The following is a 22481-nucleotide window of genomic DNA, read 5'->3' on the forward strand; positions in this document are numbered from 1 at the left end:
CTCACCAGAGCAGAGTAGAGGGGCAGAATCACCTCCCTCAACCTGCTGGCTTGATTTAGTGCTACAAGCCCTATCAGAAAAGAATGCAACAGAAACAAGCAAGTCAAACAGCACTGGATGATTTGATAAAAGACTCTGTAACTTGGCATCTCAGTCAGCTCAGCAGAAAATATATCACAGCCATTACTTGGAAAAGGTTGTACTCAATCATTATAAGTCATTATCCATTTTATTCTATCTACTAAGGACCTGTCTTAAGAAGAAATTTCACCAACTCAATCCCAAAATGAAATGTTAACGGGTTTTCTTAATAGTCTGATTTAAAGGTGGCAAAAATGGAAAAATCAGCTTTTAACACTGTATGATATGGCAGTACAATTTATTGATAAATCATAAGACAGCTGAGTATTTAAATCACCAAAGAGGATGAAGGACATATCTAGAACTGCAAGTCCAATGTGGAAAATCAGCATCCACATCTGAGTATGAGAGAGCTGATACAGACAGCCCAGATATAGCAGATATATAGATACATTGTTTATGTATCTATATACATTGTCATAATGATTTCATAATGCCAAACCTCAGAATATTCACATATGTAAAAAATAGTAATTATAGGAAAAAACAACAGATTTCACATATTCTATAAAGTCAGCAGCTCATACAGCAATTTCTTCAGGAGTGGATCTATACTTCCTCAGGAACAGTTTCACCTCATCAGATATGCCTTCTCTAAACTTTTTCAATCTGTCATTAAATGATGATATAGTACTGAATCTTTTTTCCCCCACAGCTTGAAGGCTCTTAAAAGCATAGGCACAACTGTACCAGGAAAGACCAAGATGACTAGCATCCTGTCTCCAACTATAGTCAATAATGAATGTCTAGACCAGATCTTAAACACAGGGCAAGCATGGACTGGTATCTCTTCAGAATACTTAAGCCTACAGCATTTGTATTTCAACTTCTCTACATGTGAACACCATGTATCAAACTACCTGATATGAACTGATACACTAAAATATATAAAAATACAAATACTCTTTAAAGAATGACTTCCTATTTCCTACCTTACCCACTCTGATATTTCATTATCCAGATTTTGTTTTTTTAAATCTCTGAAGAAGTTTTCAATAGTTTGTAACAAAACAAGCCACCAAAACATTATCCTTCACTAGATCCTGTGCTGATTGAGAAGGTCCAACTCTTACAGCTGCCTCTTTTAGACTCATTTTTATGAGGTTCTTTACTTTCATAATTCCCTGTTTGGAACGAAGCACAACTATAATGGACCATTTGGCTTATTTGCTCCTGCAAGGAGCTACAGGAATACTGAAATTAAGTACACTACAAAGCATCTGAAAGTGACATTAACAATTAGATTCCCCTCCTCTTAGGAGGAGACTTGAGATTTCCAGCTTATTTTGCTTATTGGGAAGTCATTCCTAAGTTCACATTTAAACACAGGGACCAGAAGTGCTTCACAGGCCTTTGTCTATGTCGTGGCCGTAACCTGACCGCAGTGGGGCAAGACCCAAGTGCAGAGTGCCAGCTCCATCTCCCTCCGCTGGAATCCTGGTTGTATTCTGGCAGAAGACGCGTCAAATATTTTCTAGTGTAAGCAAGAGGGTCAGCATGAAATTTCCCACAGAATCCTTTTTAGGAGGACTGCAGGCCTAGCAACCAGAGGAGAAGGCTGTCAAATAGGGCAAAAGAGGAAAAGAAAAACGTTGAAGTCAGATTACTGCCCTGTTTCTTTGCCATAACTGTAGAAAAGAGAAGGTGTATATACTGCTCTAGCTGAACAGAACAAGACTGGAAGAAGCAGGCTGCAAAGCAATGGAAACGTGCCTTAGGGCCACCACTGCTGCTTTGGAGAAGCCTGTCTAAATACCTGGTGCAGAAATTAGGAACAGTTTCTTATGTCCTTTGGGAAGAAGGTCCCCCAAAAAGTACCGCACACTTGACCATGTCTGAGGAAGTTCTGATGCAGAAGGGAAAGGAAACCCAAAGAAATCTATATAAAAAGGGCAGAGCATCAACATCAGAGAAGCACTGCAAGAAACAGGACAGCACACTCAGACACAGCAAAAATGTAGAAATAAACTGAATTAAGGAGGAACCTGAAAACTTTAGAAGAACAAAATAAAGCACTTGTTTGCTCATTTGCATTGAAAAAGCAAATTAAAAAAAGCAGCAGAATTAATAAGCAAACAGGATTAGAAAGACACTGTACCTTCACACACTGGGCAGCACTCTCCTTCTGGCACATAATACCTGTCGCAGTGTAGCTCACCACACTGGGCAGAGAAACAAATAGAGACTCCACCTTGGCATCGACAGAAACGACAAGCATCCATTCGAAACATGTCTCCATCATAATATTCCATGCTGTTAAATATGCAAGTTGGCTTCACTTCTGAAGGAGGGAAATAGTTAAACTCATGTTGTTACTGACAAAAACAGATATCAAGAGACAGCTGATTTTTCTTTCATTTTTTAAACTGAAATAGTATTTATTTTTTTAAGAACATGGTATATTTTATTGGCTGGTTTAATAATAGAAGAAAAAAAAATGCTATTCAAAAAGATATCCAGAGCAATTCTTTACAATTAAAAAGTCTCCATGTTAAAAATTAAAATACTGAAGGAAGGTTAAGGCACTGCTATTTCTTCATAGGTGTTAAATATTTCTCATTCTGGATGACCCAGAAGCTATTTCAAATTTCAGCACATGAAGCAATAGATTTTTCTGCTTTAAGGAGAGAGTTTCTGATGTTTCTTAAGTGTAATCTTCCTTTCTGTAGGACTCAGTACACAGGTGGATAAATTGCACTAAAGCTGTACAATCCATAGGGGTATGTTTAAAAAAACCCCAACAAACGATTTCATGACTGCATGATCTGTTATGCAGAACTGAATACTTCTCAGTTCAAGCAACCTGGAGCTGTACTAGTCAGCTCACATCTATACTCCCCACAGAAAATAACCTCAATTGTAATAAATTATGTGATCACTTTAGTGTTTTAAAAACACAAGACGACTATTTCTTGTATGCCTCCATCTACAGCAGAGCCCTAACGCGTAATTAAATCCAAACTTTGTGGGAAACTAAAAGCCTCTGAAAATTCCTAAGTATTTTGGGAAGGACATTACCTAGTTCCTTCATTAGCATTAAAAAGAAAAAAAAGATGCTAAAGATGGTTTTGTTAAACCAGTGAAACAGTTTGCAGATTTAACCACCTTTTTTTAATTATTATTTTTTTTAATACTGAAGAGGTTTGGTTCCAGATTATGAAGCAGATCCACACATCATGAATACATCATAAGGTCTCCTTAGGGCTTTTGACCTTGCAGTTACCCCACACATACGAACCTTCCTCCACCTCCACCACCTATTGCCAGCAGAGCATATTCTGTTCAACCAGCCTAACTGACACACACACAACACTGTGCAGCTCCACAGCCCAGGGCTGAATCATTGTGACTCAAGACACTGTAGAAGAAATACTCCAAATTTATGTTCAACTATAATACACCACATTAGTCATTAGGAAATCATGACTTCACAGTCTCATCATTACATTACTCAATGACTTAAGCCTCCTCCCTTTTCCCCACTTCACAATAAACTTTTTGGCCTTCTATGACAGTAGCCCAAGATACCTGAAAACAGCTACCTGAAGTAAAACAATATCTAGTAAACAGATGTATTTTTTTCAGAAGCTACGAATCTAGCAGTCTCAAAAGCCAAAGGTTCTGCAAACAGGAAGCTATTTATTTCAACAACAAAGTCAAAATTAAAAACATTACCAAACTGTAGATAAAACCATCACATTTCATTACATCCGAAATAAACACAGCAAAGGAAAGAAAGGACAATCGCCTATGTTGCTGATTTCTGTAGAATACATGGAAAAGACTATTTACTTACATGTGTACTGCCTCACCACATAGTGCTGAAAACTGTGCCCACTTTGTGGTCAGGTGATTTTTCTTTTTTGGTTAGCGCTCAATCTCACATGGGACATGAAAAATAATCTAAATGAAAACTCAGGATCTGCAGATTCCTTTCCACCCACCCCAATCCTCTTACTTTTGGGGGCTAAAAACTTTTCATCTGAGTTGCTCTTGACAATGATACGGGTTTTCTTTAAAACTCTAAAGCATTTCAGGGACTCTAGTATTTCTTTCCACGTACGCTTATACTGAGCTCCAGCCTCGAGTCATTTAATATGATTGTAAAGCATTAGAATTGAAACTTGGAAGTGTCCTGAGCAATGTTTGATTTTTATATGCCTGTTCTGTCTTCAAGGCATAATGTAGAAAGCAGCATAAAAAAAAAAAAAAAGAGGAGGAAATACCACTGTGTCCGGGAAAACAGCTATGACCTCATTAGAAAGCAATTCACATAAACAAACACTTGAGAAATATTTCAAGTTTATGTAGCTCAAGCTGTTAGTCTAAAAACCTTCTCAAAAAGGAAAAAGTGCCAACACAACTCAAAAGGCCTTTAATCCATTTGCTTCTGACTTTACTGTTTTGATTGCAGCTTTCCAGATTTTTACTGGTCCCCCCACCCCCCCCGAAACAGTAGATCTGAATTCCTGCCTAGTTAGAAGTAGAAACATCATCTTCCATGAATTATCATTAATTTTTAAAATGTCCAAACAAGACCAAGCAAGGAACTGTAAATCCTGAAAGGAAACAGTATGGTTTATTCCTACAATGAAAACCACCATAGAATTTCACTATACATGTATTTTTACTTCCAGATTTATGGTAGTGTATACATTCATACTAAACTATTGACCTAAGCCTATACATCCAGCTATGAGACAAAGATTACTTTTGTTAGAACCATATGCAAGACTGTAGTCTTAAGACTCAGTCAAGCCAAAACAAGCACTAAACAAAGAACTCTAGCTTTAGATACTCATAAAATGGAAGCCTAATGAAAGAGTGAGCACCACGCCGTGGAATTGTAATGATGCATTTCTTCCACCGTGATATGCTGGAAGATTCTCTCAGTTCCTTCTTTTTTTCAAAAAAAGTGCTAATTTTATTGCCTTACTGATCTACATACGGCAGCTACAAAGGAGTGAAAGAACATAAAGCTAATATTAAATAAATGCATCATTTCCTAAAGGCCAGTAACCATGAATTCATTATTCTGCCAATAAAGAGAATACTACAGGTAGAATTCTTCAAGTACCAAAGCTTCGCTGCATGACAAAGTAATTTAGAATCAAAGAATCACAGAATAGTTTGGGTTGGAAGGGACCTCTAAAGGTCATCTAGTCCAACCCCCCTGCCGTGGGCAGGGACATCTTCAACTAGATCAGGTTGCTCAGAGCCCCGTCCAACCTGGCCTTGAAGGTTTCCAGGGATGGGGCATCCACCACCTCTCTGGGCAACCTGTTTCAGAGTTTCACCACCCTCAGCGTAAAAAATTTCTTCCTTACATCTTATATCAATTTAAATTGACTGAACTTCATAGCACAAGGCACTTCAATGTATCCAAAACCCGAAATCCCTTTTCTGATGCAGACTACCCACAACGAAACAGTGGGCATGAGACAGACACCCAGGCCATGGATTTGTGAACATGGATTCAGTGTCTGCCAGCTATCAGATAACCCAGTAATACAAGACGGATCCAGACCAAGCACAGACATGCAACTGCCCATCTGTGAAAGGAGCCAGGACAGAGCGGGAGGTGCCCAGAACAATGCAGAGTTTATACTGGCTGTGGAAGGACAGATGATATCACATCTCTGCTCCTATATAAAGTTAAGCATGACTAAGAGACTGGACTTGATTTGGCATTAAAGTTCCTGCCACAGAGTTAAATGAGAAATAGTTCTGGCACAAATTTAGCTCTACAGATCTCACAGCCACAGCCTTTCCATTCTGGGAGCGAGAGCCCTAAAAGTCAGCGTGGCAGCGAACCACACAGCCTCACACTACACAGACACAACCCGTGCTTATTTCTTAAGACCTTTATCTCCAATCTGAACACAATCTGTTTTATCAAATCAGTTTTCTAAGGTATTTTACCTTATACTTTTAAATCTAATTAAATACAGTTCTATTGGGCGAACTAGCCCAAAATAAAACTTCTGTTATTGAGATTTCTGTAGTTTCCCAATACTTGTGGTTTTCTTTGATTAGAGTCACGGAACAGCTCAGAAACACATGCAAGTTTGGCAATCCACCCCTTGCGAGGCAGCAATTCTGCACACGGTTATGCCGAGCACATGAGATGCTTCAGGCATCAGCTGTCTGTAGGCAAGTTTGGGCATTTTCTTTTGTAGTATCAGAAATTCCAGCCCTCCTGAAGCGGAAGCGAGATTCAAAACAATTTTCTGTTGTTTACAGGATTAAAAGGTTCGTGATTCCAGCACTTCGGACATTCCTTCAGCGTACAGAAGGATTTGTACCAGACTCTTGTCTTGGAAGGAACCGAGGCAAGTGCTGTGAACTTTCAATTAAATGAGAAGGAACCGGGGCAAGTGCTGTGAACTTTCAATTAAATGAAAGGGAAGGAAACTGATAAACTTGAATCCTGTGGCTGTATACAGAAAAACTTTCCAGTTTCAAAAGCTGTGCTGATAGGGAGTTTAAAAAAAGAGAAGGATGCATTTCATTGGAATTAGCCTGTAACAATGTTAAAGGACAACACACTGTATGCTTTTGTTTCCTTGCAAATATACATAAACAAGCCAGGTAGGAAAAAAAAAATATTTGAGTTCTTACTGTTCAGATTGTACTGCTTAATGCAGTGTATTCTCTATTAACACAATTGCAGGACCATTCTGAAAGTCCTTTGGTCCTACATCTTCTAAAAAGGTCATCCAGAAACAGAGAGATCAGAATTAAAACAAACCTGTAACTATTATTTGTAAATCAATGCAATTATTTATGCATGCGCTTATACAATTATTTATATGTACTTGCACAGCTTGAAGGAAAGAAACATTATTTTGTTGCACCTGTGGTCTGTAAAAGATATTAAAAGATACTTGGGACGTTGAGGAAAATCAAATTCAGCAATTCACCTTTAAAATGGAAATAATCAGATTTTTATAATAAGGTTTCTAGCAGTAGCAGTCCATATCATCACATTTATTAAAAGATACTTGGGACGTTGAGGAAAATCAAATTCAGCAATTCACCTTTAAAACAAAAATGGAAATAATCAGATTTTTATAATAAGGTTTCTAGCAGAGAAAGTCCATATCATCACATTAGAGACCACTTTTATATCCAGCTGCCACAATCTATATACAGTACCAACTTTCAACAACAGTTTTAAAAATCTTCTGTCCACCCCAGCAGCAGATCCCAATCCAGTTATCTTTAGGCAGCTTCAGAAGACAGCTCTTGCGTAGGTTGATATACGTGTCTTTTTTACATACTGTAGACAAGACTGCGAGGTGTTCCCCATAGAGACAGAAGACTTATTTCCAAGTCACTGCATTGGATGGAGGTTGCATCACGGAAAAGAGCAGGGAAAGATCCCCCAACAGAATCAGCTCTACCTAATACATCCCTGGCTTAATCTTTTCTTTAAAACCACCGGTAATGGAGAAACTGCAACCTGCCTATTAAACAGTTCCACAGTTTTAACTACTGTAACTAAGCTCAACTCACAGCAAGGGTAATACAGGTTAGACAGAAACAGCAAACAAACAGAAAGGAAGTTTTCCAAGTTTCATTACTTTTCCCATCTTTAAGGTTTATGTCCTACTGTTTTTTACTTTCCTCCAATGTGCAAATTTGTTGCTACAAGGGCTCATCCTGGGCATCCCCGCCTCCATCCTCTCTTACAGATAAAATGCACACATTTCTTTCAATTTTTTTTTCTTCATCAGGTCATGCTTTTCAGTGTTTTGATTGTTTCTGTGGCTTTCCTGTAGGCTATCCCCCTTTTGTCTATACCTCCTTCTGGAAATTAAGCCGTGCTACTTTTTAAACATTCTGCAGTAGGTTACAGCCCTACCACAGAAAACCACCAGGACAGCCAAAGGAGGAGCCGGGGCCACCAAGGGCCATGGCTGTGCTCTAAAACCCCCAAACAGTGACAGATTTTCTCAGTAAAACCGCCAAGCAATTCTTGGAAGCAAGCCATGTTCTTCATAACAGAGGAATGCGTTTAAATCCCAGTAGTCTCTGTCAGTCTATCACAGGAGAAAATACATGCTGTGATCAGTTTAACCCTAGGCATGTTACCAGGACACAGGCATCTGAAACAACCTCAGCACCACTAAAAGGTACTGGCACAGCCCATTATTCATTGCCAGTACATCTGTGATAAGCCTCCAGTGCATGAGAGAAGTTAAAAATTGCAGGAAGAAAGAATCCCCAAACCTGTAACACAAGGCTGTGGTTTGGCATTGTAACAGGTCTAACCATTTCTTCCATTCCTTGAGAAAAATATTTAATTCTAACCTTGTCCTCCAAAACGTTGGCAACCTTGTCCAAGTATAAGCATCTGGAAATATCAGAGTCAGAACATTACTGAAAACATTAGCTTACCAAGAAAATGCACTTTGGCAAAAACACTACTACTTCACCAAAGTAAATACTAAAAGTATTGACTTTATTTTTTTTTAAACTTTTAAAACCAGACAGAACTGCACCATCTGGCATCTAATATTCTTTGTATATGACATACCATCAGTTCCACAGAACCTATCCAGCATCTTGTTTTTCATTAACTGGTATGAAAGAAAGAAGTGAGTTAAATAACGTAAGGACAAAGTCTGAAACTCTACTACCCACTGACCAACCCTTCCACTCACAGTGAACCACTGTAAAAGCTTTGAGTTTGGTTTCACATCCAGCTGTCGTCCTGACAATTGCTACCCCTCCCTCTTTTATTTATTTATATTTTGTTTATATGCATCTACAGACTGACTATTTTTACCAGGAATTTTGGGTTGACTGGCCTTTTGACTGGCCTTCAGTTTTCTGCATCCTCCCTTCCCTCCTGTTTTAAATGTAACTGGTAATGACTTGCATTGTTTCAGATACTTTTCCCAGTTTGACTACGGTGCGTATAATCCAGGTCCAGAGGATCTAAAACATCTGACTTGGTTTGGCAGACTGATGTACTTTGTCACTATACTAGACCACATTCTCACACTGCTGTGGCTGGTGATTAGCCGTAATTTTCAAATACTGTTCAAATGTTCTCACTGAAGAAAAAACAAGCAAACCCAGAAACCAAACCCCCACCCCACAACTACTAAATCTCTCTACGTTTTTGGCATCAGATTATATTCCTTTAATATTAAACTTCCTTTTATTACTTACCAAACAGTTCATTATCTTTTGCTCCTCATAAGCTGCATTTTGCATCTTGTTATTTTTAAGCAGGTGTCTATTTAAAGTCCACGACAAAATTCGGTGGGTTTGGATGCCCAGAGAGAAATAGGCAGTAATGTTTAATTAGGATCAGGACTATATTCAGTTCTCTGCTCTGGGACAGACTGTTACCTTGGTCAACTCCTTATTTCTTAACAGCACATGGAAAATAAGTTTAATGACAGTGTAATATAAGTTCTGTCAGGATTAGTGCAATAAATAATGGGAACTCCGTGGTAATTAGCTGGTGTCTCTGAGCTCCAGCTCATTCTTCCCTCTTTAGTGAAGATTTTCCTTGCTGACCCGATATTCCCCATCAAATCCCTTCAGTACTCATTGATGCTCCCTTTAGAAACAGGTGATTCTTATTTCCCTTTAGAAATAGTGGAATCACCTTTATCCTTTTCCACACCATGAGCTTAATAATGGAACTGCAATTGCTGTGAGGAGTAAGTGCATCAACAGGTGACAAGAAGTGTGACTGAAGAGGGATTTTAATCTCTGCTCCAATGCAGTACCACTGTATAGAGATGCAAGCCTGAAGAAAGCCAGGAGGCACAGAGAAAAGAGAAATGCCTCATTTATGTCAGTGGTATCTTCTCAAATAAGGAAAAAAATTACAGAAGCAGTTACAAAACACAGGTTATGTGTCACGTCAAGTGAATGAGCTTGATGATTTAGGAGATCACTTCTATACCACCATGTGATCATCAGCACAGCCTGAAACAGCAGTATAGAAAGGGTCACTGTCTTAAGTCCCAGGGGAAGTTGTCATCCTTTCTTCCCTGGATCAATGCCAGTTATTTTCGTGCATGCATCAGGTACTCTCATTCTCAATGGACAGGGCAACGAAAGTCCACACCTCACCTCTGGGGGAAAGGGACATGAAGTGGGGGTCCAGAGCCACTCCTGGCAAGGACGGACTCTCAAATCACAGCTAGTACGTGGCCGTGGCAGAAAGCAGCCCGGTCCCCTCAACCCTGGACCACATGGACACGTTAACAAGGACCACTCTCACACACGCAATTTACTATTTTTCATAAAGCAATCAGAGACCCCTTTAAAATACCGGTTGTATTCAAGTAAACTTACTGAGAAGTGGAAGCTCTGACTGACAGAAGGAAGCAGCTGCAGAATGCTTGGTAATAGCTCTCTCAAATTTCTAAGGCACAGCTTGCAGTCAGTATGTGCTTTAGGGCAACTTACATTCAAGAGACCCGTGCATCAATACCTAATTAGAGAACAGGCAAGTTTGGATACTCTCTTGTTTCCAAACACTTCCACTCTTGCTGCACGTGCAGCTTTCAATCTCTTTAGATTCACTTGTTGATGCTTGTTATTTAATGCTGAATCATTTTTTTTTTCTCCTTACAAGTTCTCCCATGAGAAAAGGCAGCACACCAGGACTAGTAGACACAAATCCTGGTGAGTAATATATTTTGGGGACATCAGAAGAAACCTTGAATTAACTTCTGTAAAATGCAGGATTTGGGGAAGGATTGCATCTTGGGAATCTCTTGCTCAGTTTTCCCCAAATTTATATCATATACTATCTAGTATTCTCTAAACGGAAAGCAGATTTCAGATAAGTGCAAGTAGGGAAACTTCACAGCAATTGGAATAACCTACCTTTAAACAAAGCAATATACACTCTCACTGAAACGTGCACTCTGCTACAATGCACTGAAACCACACAATAGGCACAACCTCATTTCCAGTTTCATATATTAAAATGAAATTATTTGCTATAGATTTCCCATGTTGCCTTATTTTCTCTGGATCTACCTCACACATTTCAGGAACAAGCACATTTGACTATGGATGTAGCTCTTCCCTGAAAACTTCACCACTGAACACCACTATACTAATCTCCGATTCCCATATGCAACAAGCAGCGATGTATATAGATATATCAGCTATACCTCTAGTTATACTATTTTATAGCAGCTAGAGATTTAAATTTAGCAATTCACGCTTCTCTGTCTCCTTCACGCTAAAATTCTCTTACATGCACAACCTGGGGCTTGCCCTGAGGGTCATCAAGAAAATAAGACTAGGAGAAACAGCCAGCCGTCTTCTAAGCAAAGACGACTGACAAAATCATATCACCATTGCTTTGTAAATCAGTGTTTAACAACAGTTCCAGAGAGTTGCAAGGTTTAATTTACAAATTAATCAGTAAAAACCTTTCTTCTGATGAGGAAAAAGGAGCAAGAAACTGTTAACAAAGTTGCAGCCATCACTGTTGTCTGAGCTATCATTTTGACATCCAAAGATCAGGCAGGGTGTGCTCCGGGATGGCCCAAATACTCATACTGGATAAATCATGACAGAGGAACTTCATTGCGTCAAGAGAGAACTTTGGCTTGATTCCTGCCACCATTTAAACAATACAGAATGATTTTATTTACAAAGATGCTTTCCTTCAAAATAAAGGAATCAATACATGCCTTAAAATTGACCTTTTTAATTGACTGACCTTTGGGACAAGAACCACATTCTAACGACAGTAATACTTGTGCATTAATTGTAACGACGAATTCTTTCAACCACATCGGTTTTTTAAAAAGCACAAATTTGCGTCTCCAGCTAGTATAACAGTTTTGCGTAAAAAACTCTTATCTCTGTATAGATTCATGGTGATTAAAACACCATAGAGAACTACTAGAAGCATCAGCTCTTTGTAACATTTTTTTCTTGTCACCAATGAGAAAGTTGTTCTCAGCACTTTCTAAATTATTTCCTGTAAAAAAAATTCAAAAAGAAGCTCAACCTATACAAAGACTGAATAGCCACAGACAGTAGGTACTTAACAACAAGCTCCAATAAAATAATCAGGACCATTTCCAAGCAGAAGTAAACGTTATTTTGGTGATAAATAATGTTTATATAATTATATAACAAACTGTGAGAAACAGCAGATTACACATGATGGGAAGCTTAAGGACACACCCAGTATAAATCTGAAGCATGAAAATAATGACTAGCGTATTGACTTGTATATATTGCTGTTTTTATAATCAAACAGGAACAACAACAACTCCACAATCTGCAGAATGACTACTGTAGAAGTTTCTCTCACCACAGATTAATATGCTTTTCTAAGACAGATTAACCAAAAGCTAGTGTGAGACAGTGTGTATTGGTAACAAAGATAACAACCAAAAGCTAGTTTGAGACAGTGTGTATTGGTAACAAAGATAACAACACAAAATCTACAGATACATCATAGAGCTTCTAAATCAGTTTTACATTAAATCCAGGAAAAAAGTTTGTGAAAGAATGACTGATCTGTCCCAAAAATGCTGACAAACAACAAAGAGAACATACTGCAGAGTCTCTACACGACACGTATTTTGCTGCCCTTATTCATTAACTCCCCCCTCAACACTGGCCAGTGCTGTTGTGCAAGAGCAGACCTCTTTCCTACACAGTAAAGGCAGCCTCCCATACTCCCTCTGAACATGCAACTCTGTATCTATCACATTAGCACATACTAGCAATAATTACAGAAGGCTGTCCTGCTTTATCACTCTGCGCATCATTAGGGTTACCCAAATACACAATTTAGTTACCCCACAATACACAAACTGGATTTTTTGCAGTCTACATACACTTATTCATAATGGATGCCTTTATTTTAAGGTAACTCAGATGATCAGTACTATTCCTGACAGCTTTTTCCTCTGCCACCCCCCCAATAGAATTATTTAATTCTAACATTAAATAGATGTTAGAGCAGCAGGAAAACTATACTAATGTGACTGTGCACATGTCCCTTTTATTCCATCCTCTTGCCTGTTTTCAGAGGTTTTCAAACACAGAAGTAACTAATGGAACTCACTGGTAACACTGATTACACAACTTCCCCACTTACCATCTATAAACCCATTAACTTGCATTTGATTAAAACACACTCTTTAAAAAGGCATCTAATCCTAATTGGAAAGGGTGATGATAAGGAATTCAGCATCTTCCCGGCAGTTTGTGCCAACAGCTAACCACCCTCACTGCTGAGAACAGCATGTCCTAGATCTTACAGATTTGGCTCTTGTTACTTTGATAGTTTTTTTTTTTTTTAATGAAGTGAAGAAATTGATCTAAGCCTTTCACTGTAAGATATTTCCTCCATCTGTCACTGATATCTACTATGTTTCTTCTGCACTTGTTAGTATTTCAAGACCCTTCTAAAAACCAGAACTGGATATTATATTCAGCTATTAGTCTCACGAACAACATTCCCCACCTCTTCTTCATTTTAAAAACTGACAAAAGTAATGGTAAGGATTATATATATATATTTTTGGTTTTTTTACCAGTTTGTCGTTGCACTAGACATTTTTCTAGTAAGCTCTTGTCAGAATTAGTTTTTTAGGAATTTAGAGGCTTTAGAGGTGTGGCTTGCAACATTTGTCCCTGATAGAAGAACCACCTAACTATCCTAAAATGCACTTGAAAAAACCCGAATTATAAGCAATGTATATCAAGTTCTATGACTATCCTGTCCTTTACAAATGATCTGCCACACAATCCAAACGTCACATACAGAAAACTACTCCTCATGAGTAGTTTCACAGTTGCTCCCAGCTTGTTGATAAAAATTTTTGTCATCTTCAGGATTATAACTATTTTCTCTTTCCAAAATGAAGCATCATTAATAACTGCAGCTTGAAGTTTCTCACTTCTAAATATACTTAAAGAGCTTTCAAATCACATCATACAGCATTATTTTTTTTAAATCTGATTGTAGCATTATGTAGCATAAAGACAAATGCGCTTTTTAAAAAAAACCAAAACACAAGTATTTAACTTTTCTGACCAGTTTCTCAGAATTTTTTTTTTTTTAAAGAGGAACTTATAAAAAAAGTAATTTTCATACTTGCCTGTAGTATTTTAATACTGATGTTTTAAGGACATGAACAAGACAAAAGATTTTTCTCTTCCTACAAACCTTTGTCTTCCTCCAATCTGGCCTTTCTGCTTCCCTCTCTGGCATCAACTTCCCTTCAAAAACTCCTGTTTTTTCTTCCAGTTTACTCTGTCTTCATAGGCTACTAAGGTGAAGATTAGGAATGGGAAAGCCTGAGAGGCAAAAAGAAATCCTGACCCAAAAGCAGGTTGAACCTTTGGAGTGAGCTACAGTGAGCAGCAAGGCAATGATGCACAGGGCAACAGTGCTCAGACAGTCCAAATTCACTGCTACCTATGAAAAATGAATATAACTCCTCCTTGGAAATAGGATATGAAAATGACTAAGGACAAAAAAAGTGGGCAATTTAAACAGCTCCATCTAACACCTGATACGATATATACTGCAACAATTTTGATAGTGGTACCCACAAATAACCTGCAGACTGAAGAGAAACAGGAATGCTAGCAAGGTGGTTTTGTATCTTTGAGACTGTTTCACACCAGCAAAGACATCGTATCAGAAATTGCCTTTGCATTTCTTTCTTAAAGTACTAAAGTAAATCCTGATTTAAACATTGCATTGAAGTGTGCCACACAGTTAAATCAAATTCAGAAATGATACTTTAACAGAATGACATGAATATGAAACAAAGGAAGATGAATATTACTTTAGCATAACAGGCAGTATATAAACAAAAATTAGGTAAGTTGCATGTAATATATCTAAAAATCTACAATCTTATCCCAAATAGTGAAAGAATTAATTTGAAAGCTAAAGAATCTGTGACTCTTCCTGATGCAAATTCTTTTATTCATATGAAAGAAGTTAATTTTTATTTTAATTTATAATTTATATTATATGCAATGAAGAATGTAAAATAAAAGCTGTTTCAAACATGATACATGCACCACTAAACAAGATTAAATATTGCTGAATAAATATTAATTATTAAATACTGCACCAACATATAACTTTTTACGCTCAGAAATAATCTGAGCATGCAACCCTTCAAGAGTATTTTTTCCCTCCTATCTACCAATAGTCAAATATCTAAGTCTCTTCCCAACTCACCATATACGCAGTTCTATATATATAGCATATAGCAGTCCTGAGATATAGTCACTTGCATAACAAATTCAAGGTTTTTAAACATTTACATCAGGAAGAAAAGAATGCGAATCAGCCTATTCTTACCCTGACTTACAATTTCCAAAGGTTATACATTCGTGTTAACAACTACTTTGCAAATGTTTCTTAAAGCGAACCCCATAGTCTAAACAGCATGCTTTTGTTTACGGTACTGCAACAAGCAGTTGCAGTGCTTAGCAACAATTTCACTTCTAAAAGGACTCTAGTGTTTGCTACTGGCAAAGGAGTACCTGAAAAACATGCAGTGAGGGAGTCTTGCTAAAACTGTAATTCCCTGGGTCACAGGGAAAAGTGGTTTAGAAATTAAAGAAACATAACAACTTACAAATGACACAGTTTCCCACTTAAGTATCTTCAGTAGAACCTCCAGTTCCCTTTTACTGAATGAACCTCAAGAAAATTATGTCTCTTAGGTCTTGACAACATGGTAAAAATAACCAAACGCCCAGCATCTCCCACAGACAGATAAAATCCTCCTCTCCAGGTGCAAGAGAAAGCGTCACGTACCATTGACACATTCAAAGACATCACAGCACTTGCCAGGTGTTCCATCTCCACGCGAGACTATCTGGGGAATGGAGCCTGCCTCGCACATGGGGAAACCACATAAACCAGAGAGACACTCGCATCTGAAACCAAAGAACAGTAAGGAAAACCCCATAAATAAATGAAGCCATGTATAAGGGGAAAGAATAAGCAAGAGGAAAATGGAAAGCTGGAGCACAAGTTCCAGCATTAGCATATTCATATCTTAGAATCATCTTTTATTAACCCATCAGCCAAGATAGCTTATCGACCTGAAGGTTTTTTTTAACCATCCAAACTGTTTGCTGGTCAAGCAAACAAGAAGGTGGTACTATGCAACACCAACGCTCCTCTAGTGCGGTATCTAAAGACGTAGAAAACTGTAGTTCCAGACTGTTTGAAAATAACTGTATTCTCCAGACTTGCAAAATTAGGCTTCTCCTCCAATTCTCTCTGAAAAAATCAAAATTGGTGAAACACTAACAGCAGTAACTGCACCCATTCATCAGAAGAGTGTTCTCTCATTAGGAAACCATATTATACCCAGTTTTATATAGGGAATAATTAAAGAGAAAGGAAGACCATGCCGAATTGTTAAATCTAAGCCAAATGAAAATAATTGCAGGTTCTCTTTTGGTTTTTGATGGTGCTGCCCTCAGTTTGTGGAGGGGCAACCAATTACATAAGATGCCAAGTAATGTGGGAGGCTAGGTATATTAAATACTGTGGTTAGTTTTAGAGATTGGATCATTCTAAAAATAGTATTTTCTCCATGTAAGTAGTATTTATTTGCTTATTTAAGAAAACAGCCTAAAGAACTGGAAGACATAAAATGTAGAAAAACGATAGTCACATTTGTTTCCAGATTCTTTGCTTTATGATTAACATAATAGTTTAAAAGTCAAACACTTAAGACTTTTGATAAGTTTACATTTAACAGAGTTCTTGCCTCGAACAATGGACACATTACAGGCAAAGCAGCAACGAATCAATAAAATGAGAGACAAAATGAACAAAGAGAAATATGCAAATATATCTAAGAAACTTCATGGAATAGGACTTAAATTTTTCAATTGCAAATCACAGATTTTTTGGTAAAAAAACTTGTAGATTAATTTAGCATACTACAAATACACATGAATTTCAAAAGGAAAAAAAGAACTCAGCAGAAGATCCTGTAGTTATGAATTAAAGAAACAGAAATCAGAACTCCACTTGTTAACAACTATTTCAAATATTTTAAGTATTTCAAGACAACCCTCACACTAAACCACGCATTAGTTAGAAGCATCATCAGCACTTAATGTGTTTGGTTATTCTTTCTGCTTAAAAACCAAGAAGTTTGGTTCTCTTCTACCATGCATGACTCCTTAATTGCCCAACAGCCATTTCATCTCAGACCAGGGTTCAATGAATGAGGAAGAGCAACCTCTCAACAGACACAGTTTTAATATCGCTCCCTTTAACCTCATCAGTGTTAGATAATGTTGTTATATTCTCCACTGTAAGGTATTACTCAAAAGGAAATTTGCAAGAAGAAAAACAAGTAAAGTCAAGGAATCTCACAGAACCTTTATTATACTATCTGAAAAGGATTCTTAAAATATTGCATTATAGCAGCGTGTTACTATAAAGGGATAAATGACTTCTTGAAAAAACAGTATTAATTATATCACATTTCACAAATAACATTAAATATGTGAAGATAAAGTAAAGCAATTTAACTCTATGTGCACATATATACTACAGTATAGCGACAGTTTTAAAACAGGCATTTCAAGGATTTTTTTTTTTTATAATATTGTGCTTACTGTAACAGTAGAGGATAATGAACTAGACCAACAAAAAAGTAAGAGTACAGAAACCAAAGTTTTATTCATCATACCTTCGCTTTTGACATTTTCTTCTCCACTTATTTGTAAATACAAAAAAAGGGGGAATCCAATTATTTTCTTTACTGTATGCCCTTTGCCTTCAGAGACGTAGGAAGGAAATAAAAAAAGCATTATGGCTTCTACTACATGGGATCAAAAAACCCAATGGATTTGTGACAGCAGCTTTCCTTTAAGATGACTCTGTAAGTAATCTTACAGATTTCTGTACTGATATCTCATCTTTTGCTGCCCCAAGAGAAGGAAGATACTTATTGGGGCTGGAAAAGAAAAAAGAAAAAAGACAACCTCTAGCAATCAGCGAAAAAAAACTTCTAGCACTGTCAGGTTCAAGGAATTTGTACCTTAACCCATCTAGCAGACGTTGCTTTGGAAGATGCTTTTCCCTTGCGAGAAGAATGAAACACAGAAATAAGCACCTACATATTACTAAAGAAGAAAGAAAAAATCTTTTAAAACATATGTAACAAAAAAAAGTAAAGACACAATCTGAAAGCGGTATTAAGATAAAAATACTAGGTTTCACTTCACCACCCTATACTCAACACCCAGATAACGTCTGGGAAAATAGGTAGATCAAACTTCCTGAAAATTCACGTCTTTCACAGAGAAAATGGCACACGTGATGGAAATATAGTTGTGGACCTTGATTTTCCAAGTCTTATGAGCTGAAATTACCACTTACTTTTATTGCCTTCGCAACAAGCTTTTTCAGACATGCCTGTATCTGCTATATTCTTTGCCTCACATTCATTATCATTGACGATTTGAGTTGCAGAAGAATATTAACTGATTAGATTAATAACTTGTACTTTTCCCCTCTCATTTTCTTCCCAGTCAACTGCTTTAAAAAAAACAAAAACAAAAAACACACAACCAAAACACAAAGCCAAACAACAACAAAAAAAAGAATCACCAGATTAAGTAACTTAAGATGGGACAATCTTCCAGAAGAACGGCTGAAAAAGATGTTTAAAAGACTGGTGGGAGCCAGTGTTCCTTTCTGCAGAAAAGACTCCCTCTCATTCACAGTAATCAAAGCTTTGCATACTCATTCACAGTGTAAGCAAACAAAACCCCACGCTCCAAAATTTTTATAAATTGACTTCCCATTTGGTTAAAAAATAATCCATGCATAGGAGAATGTCAAAGTAGCAAATGGTCTCAGATGGACTTTTAAATAGTCTGCATTCTTTTCAGCCAGCTCTGCTAGGAAAACCTTTGACCATCGTCCAGGCTATTAGCATGGAAAACATTGTTTTGGAGACAGAAGTCTTTCAGGAAGAAACCCAAGGAATTCTGGTAGCCGAGCACGGCTGTCACACTGCCAAAACAACAACATCTGGAAATTCGGAGTAAGTGATCCTGTTCTCAGTAAGAGAGCAAAATGAGCTTTATAGTACTAGATTTTTCTGAAGCGCCTTTTGGAGCAGAGGGACAGATGAAAGAGAAGTTGTAGTCCAGCTCTATGCTCTATCACAGGCAGCTCAGCTATCCACCTGCAGGGTGTATCTTAGCCTTGGTATTGAGCATTAGGTTGGAAGAAGTTTAGCAGGCCAGATTGTGATAGGCCTGTTGGTAGTGGCCATGGTCCTTCTTAAAGTAGTTTCTATAAAATTTAGCAGTTCAGACTGCTGATCAGTAAGGCACATGTTGCTTCTGAGCTGCTCCCTCTGTAACTGTAACTTGCCTAAGGAAAACAGATACAGCAGAAGTTACTACAAGGAAACCTTCCCAGAGAGAAGACAACTTTATATGTTGCCTTCTCTCTCTACACAGCCTGCAGCGACACAACTGCAGCGAATAGCATGGTGGCATCCGAAAGTTCCAAAATTAAAGGGAGGTCAGTAATGGAGGTACCGAGAAGTTGGCACGCAGTATCTGCCCCTCACACACCTTTATTAGCCAAGGCTCTAAGGAAACACGTCTCCGTAACAGCACTCAAGTCAAGTCAAAAAGAACACGTCCTTTTAACAAGGAAGAACAGTCTTGTAAGAGAGTACAATGTCCCCTAACAAGAGGGCCCAGGAAGGGGAAAAAAAAAAGGAGAATCAAACAGTCATGCAAGAGACTTCATGGAGTGCAGCCTGAAAAAGTGGTGGGATGGCCTGGAAGGAACCAAGAATCCCAAGTAAGTAGTCAGCTGTACTGAAATTTTGAAAATACAAAATCAGCCTGACTGGTAAAAGGAATTGTCTTCAGTTCTTCAGGTTAAAAAAAGAAAAAAAAGTAACAACAACAATAATCCTAGAAATTTCAACAACTGAGCAAGGGAAACTTCAGTATATAAAGAACCAGAAACAAGACTATGTTCATTAACCAATGCTTTACAGATTGAGGAAGGTAACTGCTTCAGTAATATAAATGGCCTGATTTTTAATTTCAGTTTTTAAGTTCTTCAAAACAGAAATAATTTCATTACTTGTTTAGTTTATATTTGAGGGATTTTGGGGTTTTTGTTTGTTTGTTTGTTTCTTTTATATAATTATTTTCCTTTTTCCTTTATGTCACCAAAAGTGCAAAAAGGAAAAGGAAGAAGAAAAAAAATAAATCAAATGGGATACTTGTAAATGACAATTTTTATTTAAAATCTAATTATCTTGGTTCATTTACTTCTGTTATTAAACAGATGAAAAGAGAGAAGGGTTTGGTTAGCCTCAGAAAACTGTTTTGATGGTAGGATCAAAAGCATTCTCCAGGCACAAGGCATAATGGCTATGAAAATAAGAACAGGCACCCTGGAAAAAAGATATAGTACCAGTGAATGGAAAGGTTGGGGTGGGGGTGTGTTGAGGAGAGGGATATTTATTTTGAGGATCAAAACAAAATGAAGTCCAAAGCACTGAGACTAGAGAAAAGCATTCCTGAAACATACATCACATTCCTGTGGAGATTTTATCACGGTCCTCCTTTTTTTCCTTGCAGGAATCTAATACAATTTGCATTATTAGCACTTATATTACCTAAATGTTGTAGAGAAACCTCCCACAGATCCGTTAATAATATAAATACTTAAGGATACTGTAAAATAAGGAATTGTCAGAAGAGAACGCCCAGCATTATCAAAGCTTGATGAACTAGAGGCGAGGAAAGGAGATTAAATGCAAGACCCTCCCTATCATCAAGCATAGGGTGTAAGAGATGACAATACAGCAAAATGATATATTAACATAGCAATCTCATGAAATCAGCGAAGGATTATGTCCACATTACTTACGCTTGAAGTCATGACGCGAGTTAAGTGGGTTAAGATGATGACTTTTAAACTGGTCAAGCTACAGCTTAAGGAATCAACCAAATGCTAGTCTTAGGAAAGATAAACTCCAGTCCTACACAGAAAGTCACGCTGCAGGCAAAGACAAAGCCATTGGGACACCTCCACCCAAGAAGTTCAGCTAGAATTTTCCGACATACAGACTGGAGAGTTTTCGCCCACAAGTTCAGGGTCACTGTTTTATACATTTTGCATTTTCAGTTTTAAAGATACGATTAAGCAAGTCAGTAATGAAAGCATTCCTTTTTCCTGGAAAGCTTTTAGTATTTTATTTTGGAGATCAATAATAAACCTGTAGAAAGAGATGGCAGAAGAACTGTGGAAGCTGCATAACACTTATTATTGGACCATTTCCAAATGCTCAAAAGTTTTGCATCACTTCTATATGAATTGAGTCATATGGAAGTTCTTCCTAATTCTTCTTCTTCTAATTCTCCAAGGGGTTTACGTATCCAGAAATCAAAGCTAGTGTCCTCCCAAGTAAGAATTCCTTTCTAAAATTCTGGATATTGTTACAAACAGATACCCAATATAATAGTGCATTTTTCCATGAGAATAGTAATCTTTATACACAGGGGACATTTAAATATTATGAAAGGCAACTAACTAGCTTTTAATTAAAGACATTGTGAAAGGGAATGGGTTTTGTGCATCTTTTGCATATTATTAGCGTCAGGAAATAGCAAACAGATGCTAAGCAAGGGAAAAAGTCATAAAATCAGCATTCACATCAAGTAGATTACCATCTTTCCAACGCTTACTAGAATCCAAAGAGTTCATTTGACTAAAAGACTTGATTTCATCCTCTGACTAATGTTAAGTCAACTGTTTTGATTGATCAAAATCAAACTGGTCTGTTTCCCAGAGGGATGAGACAGGAAAAAAGGACAGTCACAAAAGAGTCACACCATGGAACCAGTAGGCATACAACCACTGGCCAATTCCACTGACATTTCAAGTGCACTGACTTTTTCAAGTACACTGATATACGTATAGACCCTTTTGAATTCATCAGTATATGAAATAAAACACAGTATAAAACGGTCCCACCCTGCATTTTTCTCATATTTTGCCCTACCAGCTTATGTTTTTCTGTTTTGAAGATGTCTTTGGTTTTTACCACTATGTACCTCAGTTACTGTCCCAGTTTTGGCTGGGATAGAGTTAATTTTCTTCCTAGTAGCTGGTACAGTGCTGTGGTTTGGAATTAGGGTGAGAATAATGTTGATAACACACTGATGTTTTAGTTGTTGCTAAGTAGCACTTACGCTAGTCAAGGACTTGTCAGCTTCTCATGCCCCGCCAGTGAGAAGCTGGGAGGGGGCACAGCCAAGGACAGCGGACCCAAACTGGC

The 22481-nt window shown here is 37.6% G+C and overlaps 1 protein-coding gene across 1 annotated transcript in view; it reads right to left on the reverse strand.

The window, feature by feature from the left end:
• The window catches only part of CRIM1 (cysteine rich transmembrane BMP regulator 1), a 196084-nt gene that overhangs the window by 67121 nt on the left and 106482 nt on the right, over nucleotides 1-22481 (reverse strand). The window contains exons 5-6 of the mRNA XM_009283827.1: nucleotides 15944-16065; nucleotides 2240-2422 (exon numbers count right to left, since the gene is read on the reverse strand). Coding sequence (XP_009282102.1) covers nucleotides 2240-2422; nucleotides 15944-16065 — 305 coding nt within the window. The remainder of the gene's footprint in view (nucleotides 1-2239; nucleotides 2423-15943; nucleotides 16066-22481) is intronic.

Source organism: Aptenodytes forsteri, unplaced genomic scaffold (genome assembly GCF_000699145.1).
Source record: "Aptenodytes forsteri isolate BGI_AS27 unplaced genomic scaffold, ASM69914v1 Scaffold309, whole genome shotgun sequence".
Classification (NCBI taxonomy): Eukaryota; Metazoa; Chordata; class Aves; order Sphenisciformes; family Spheniscidae; genus Aptenodytes; species Aptenodytes forsteri.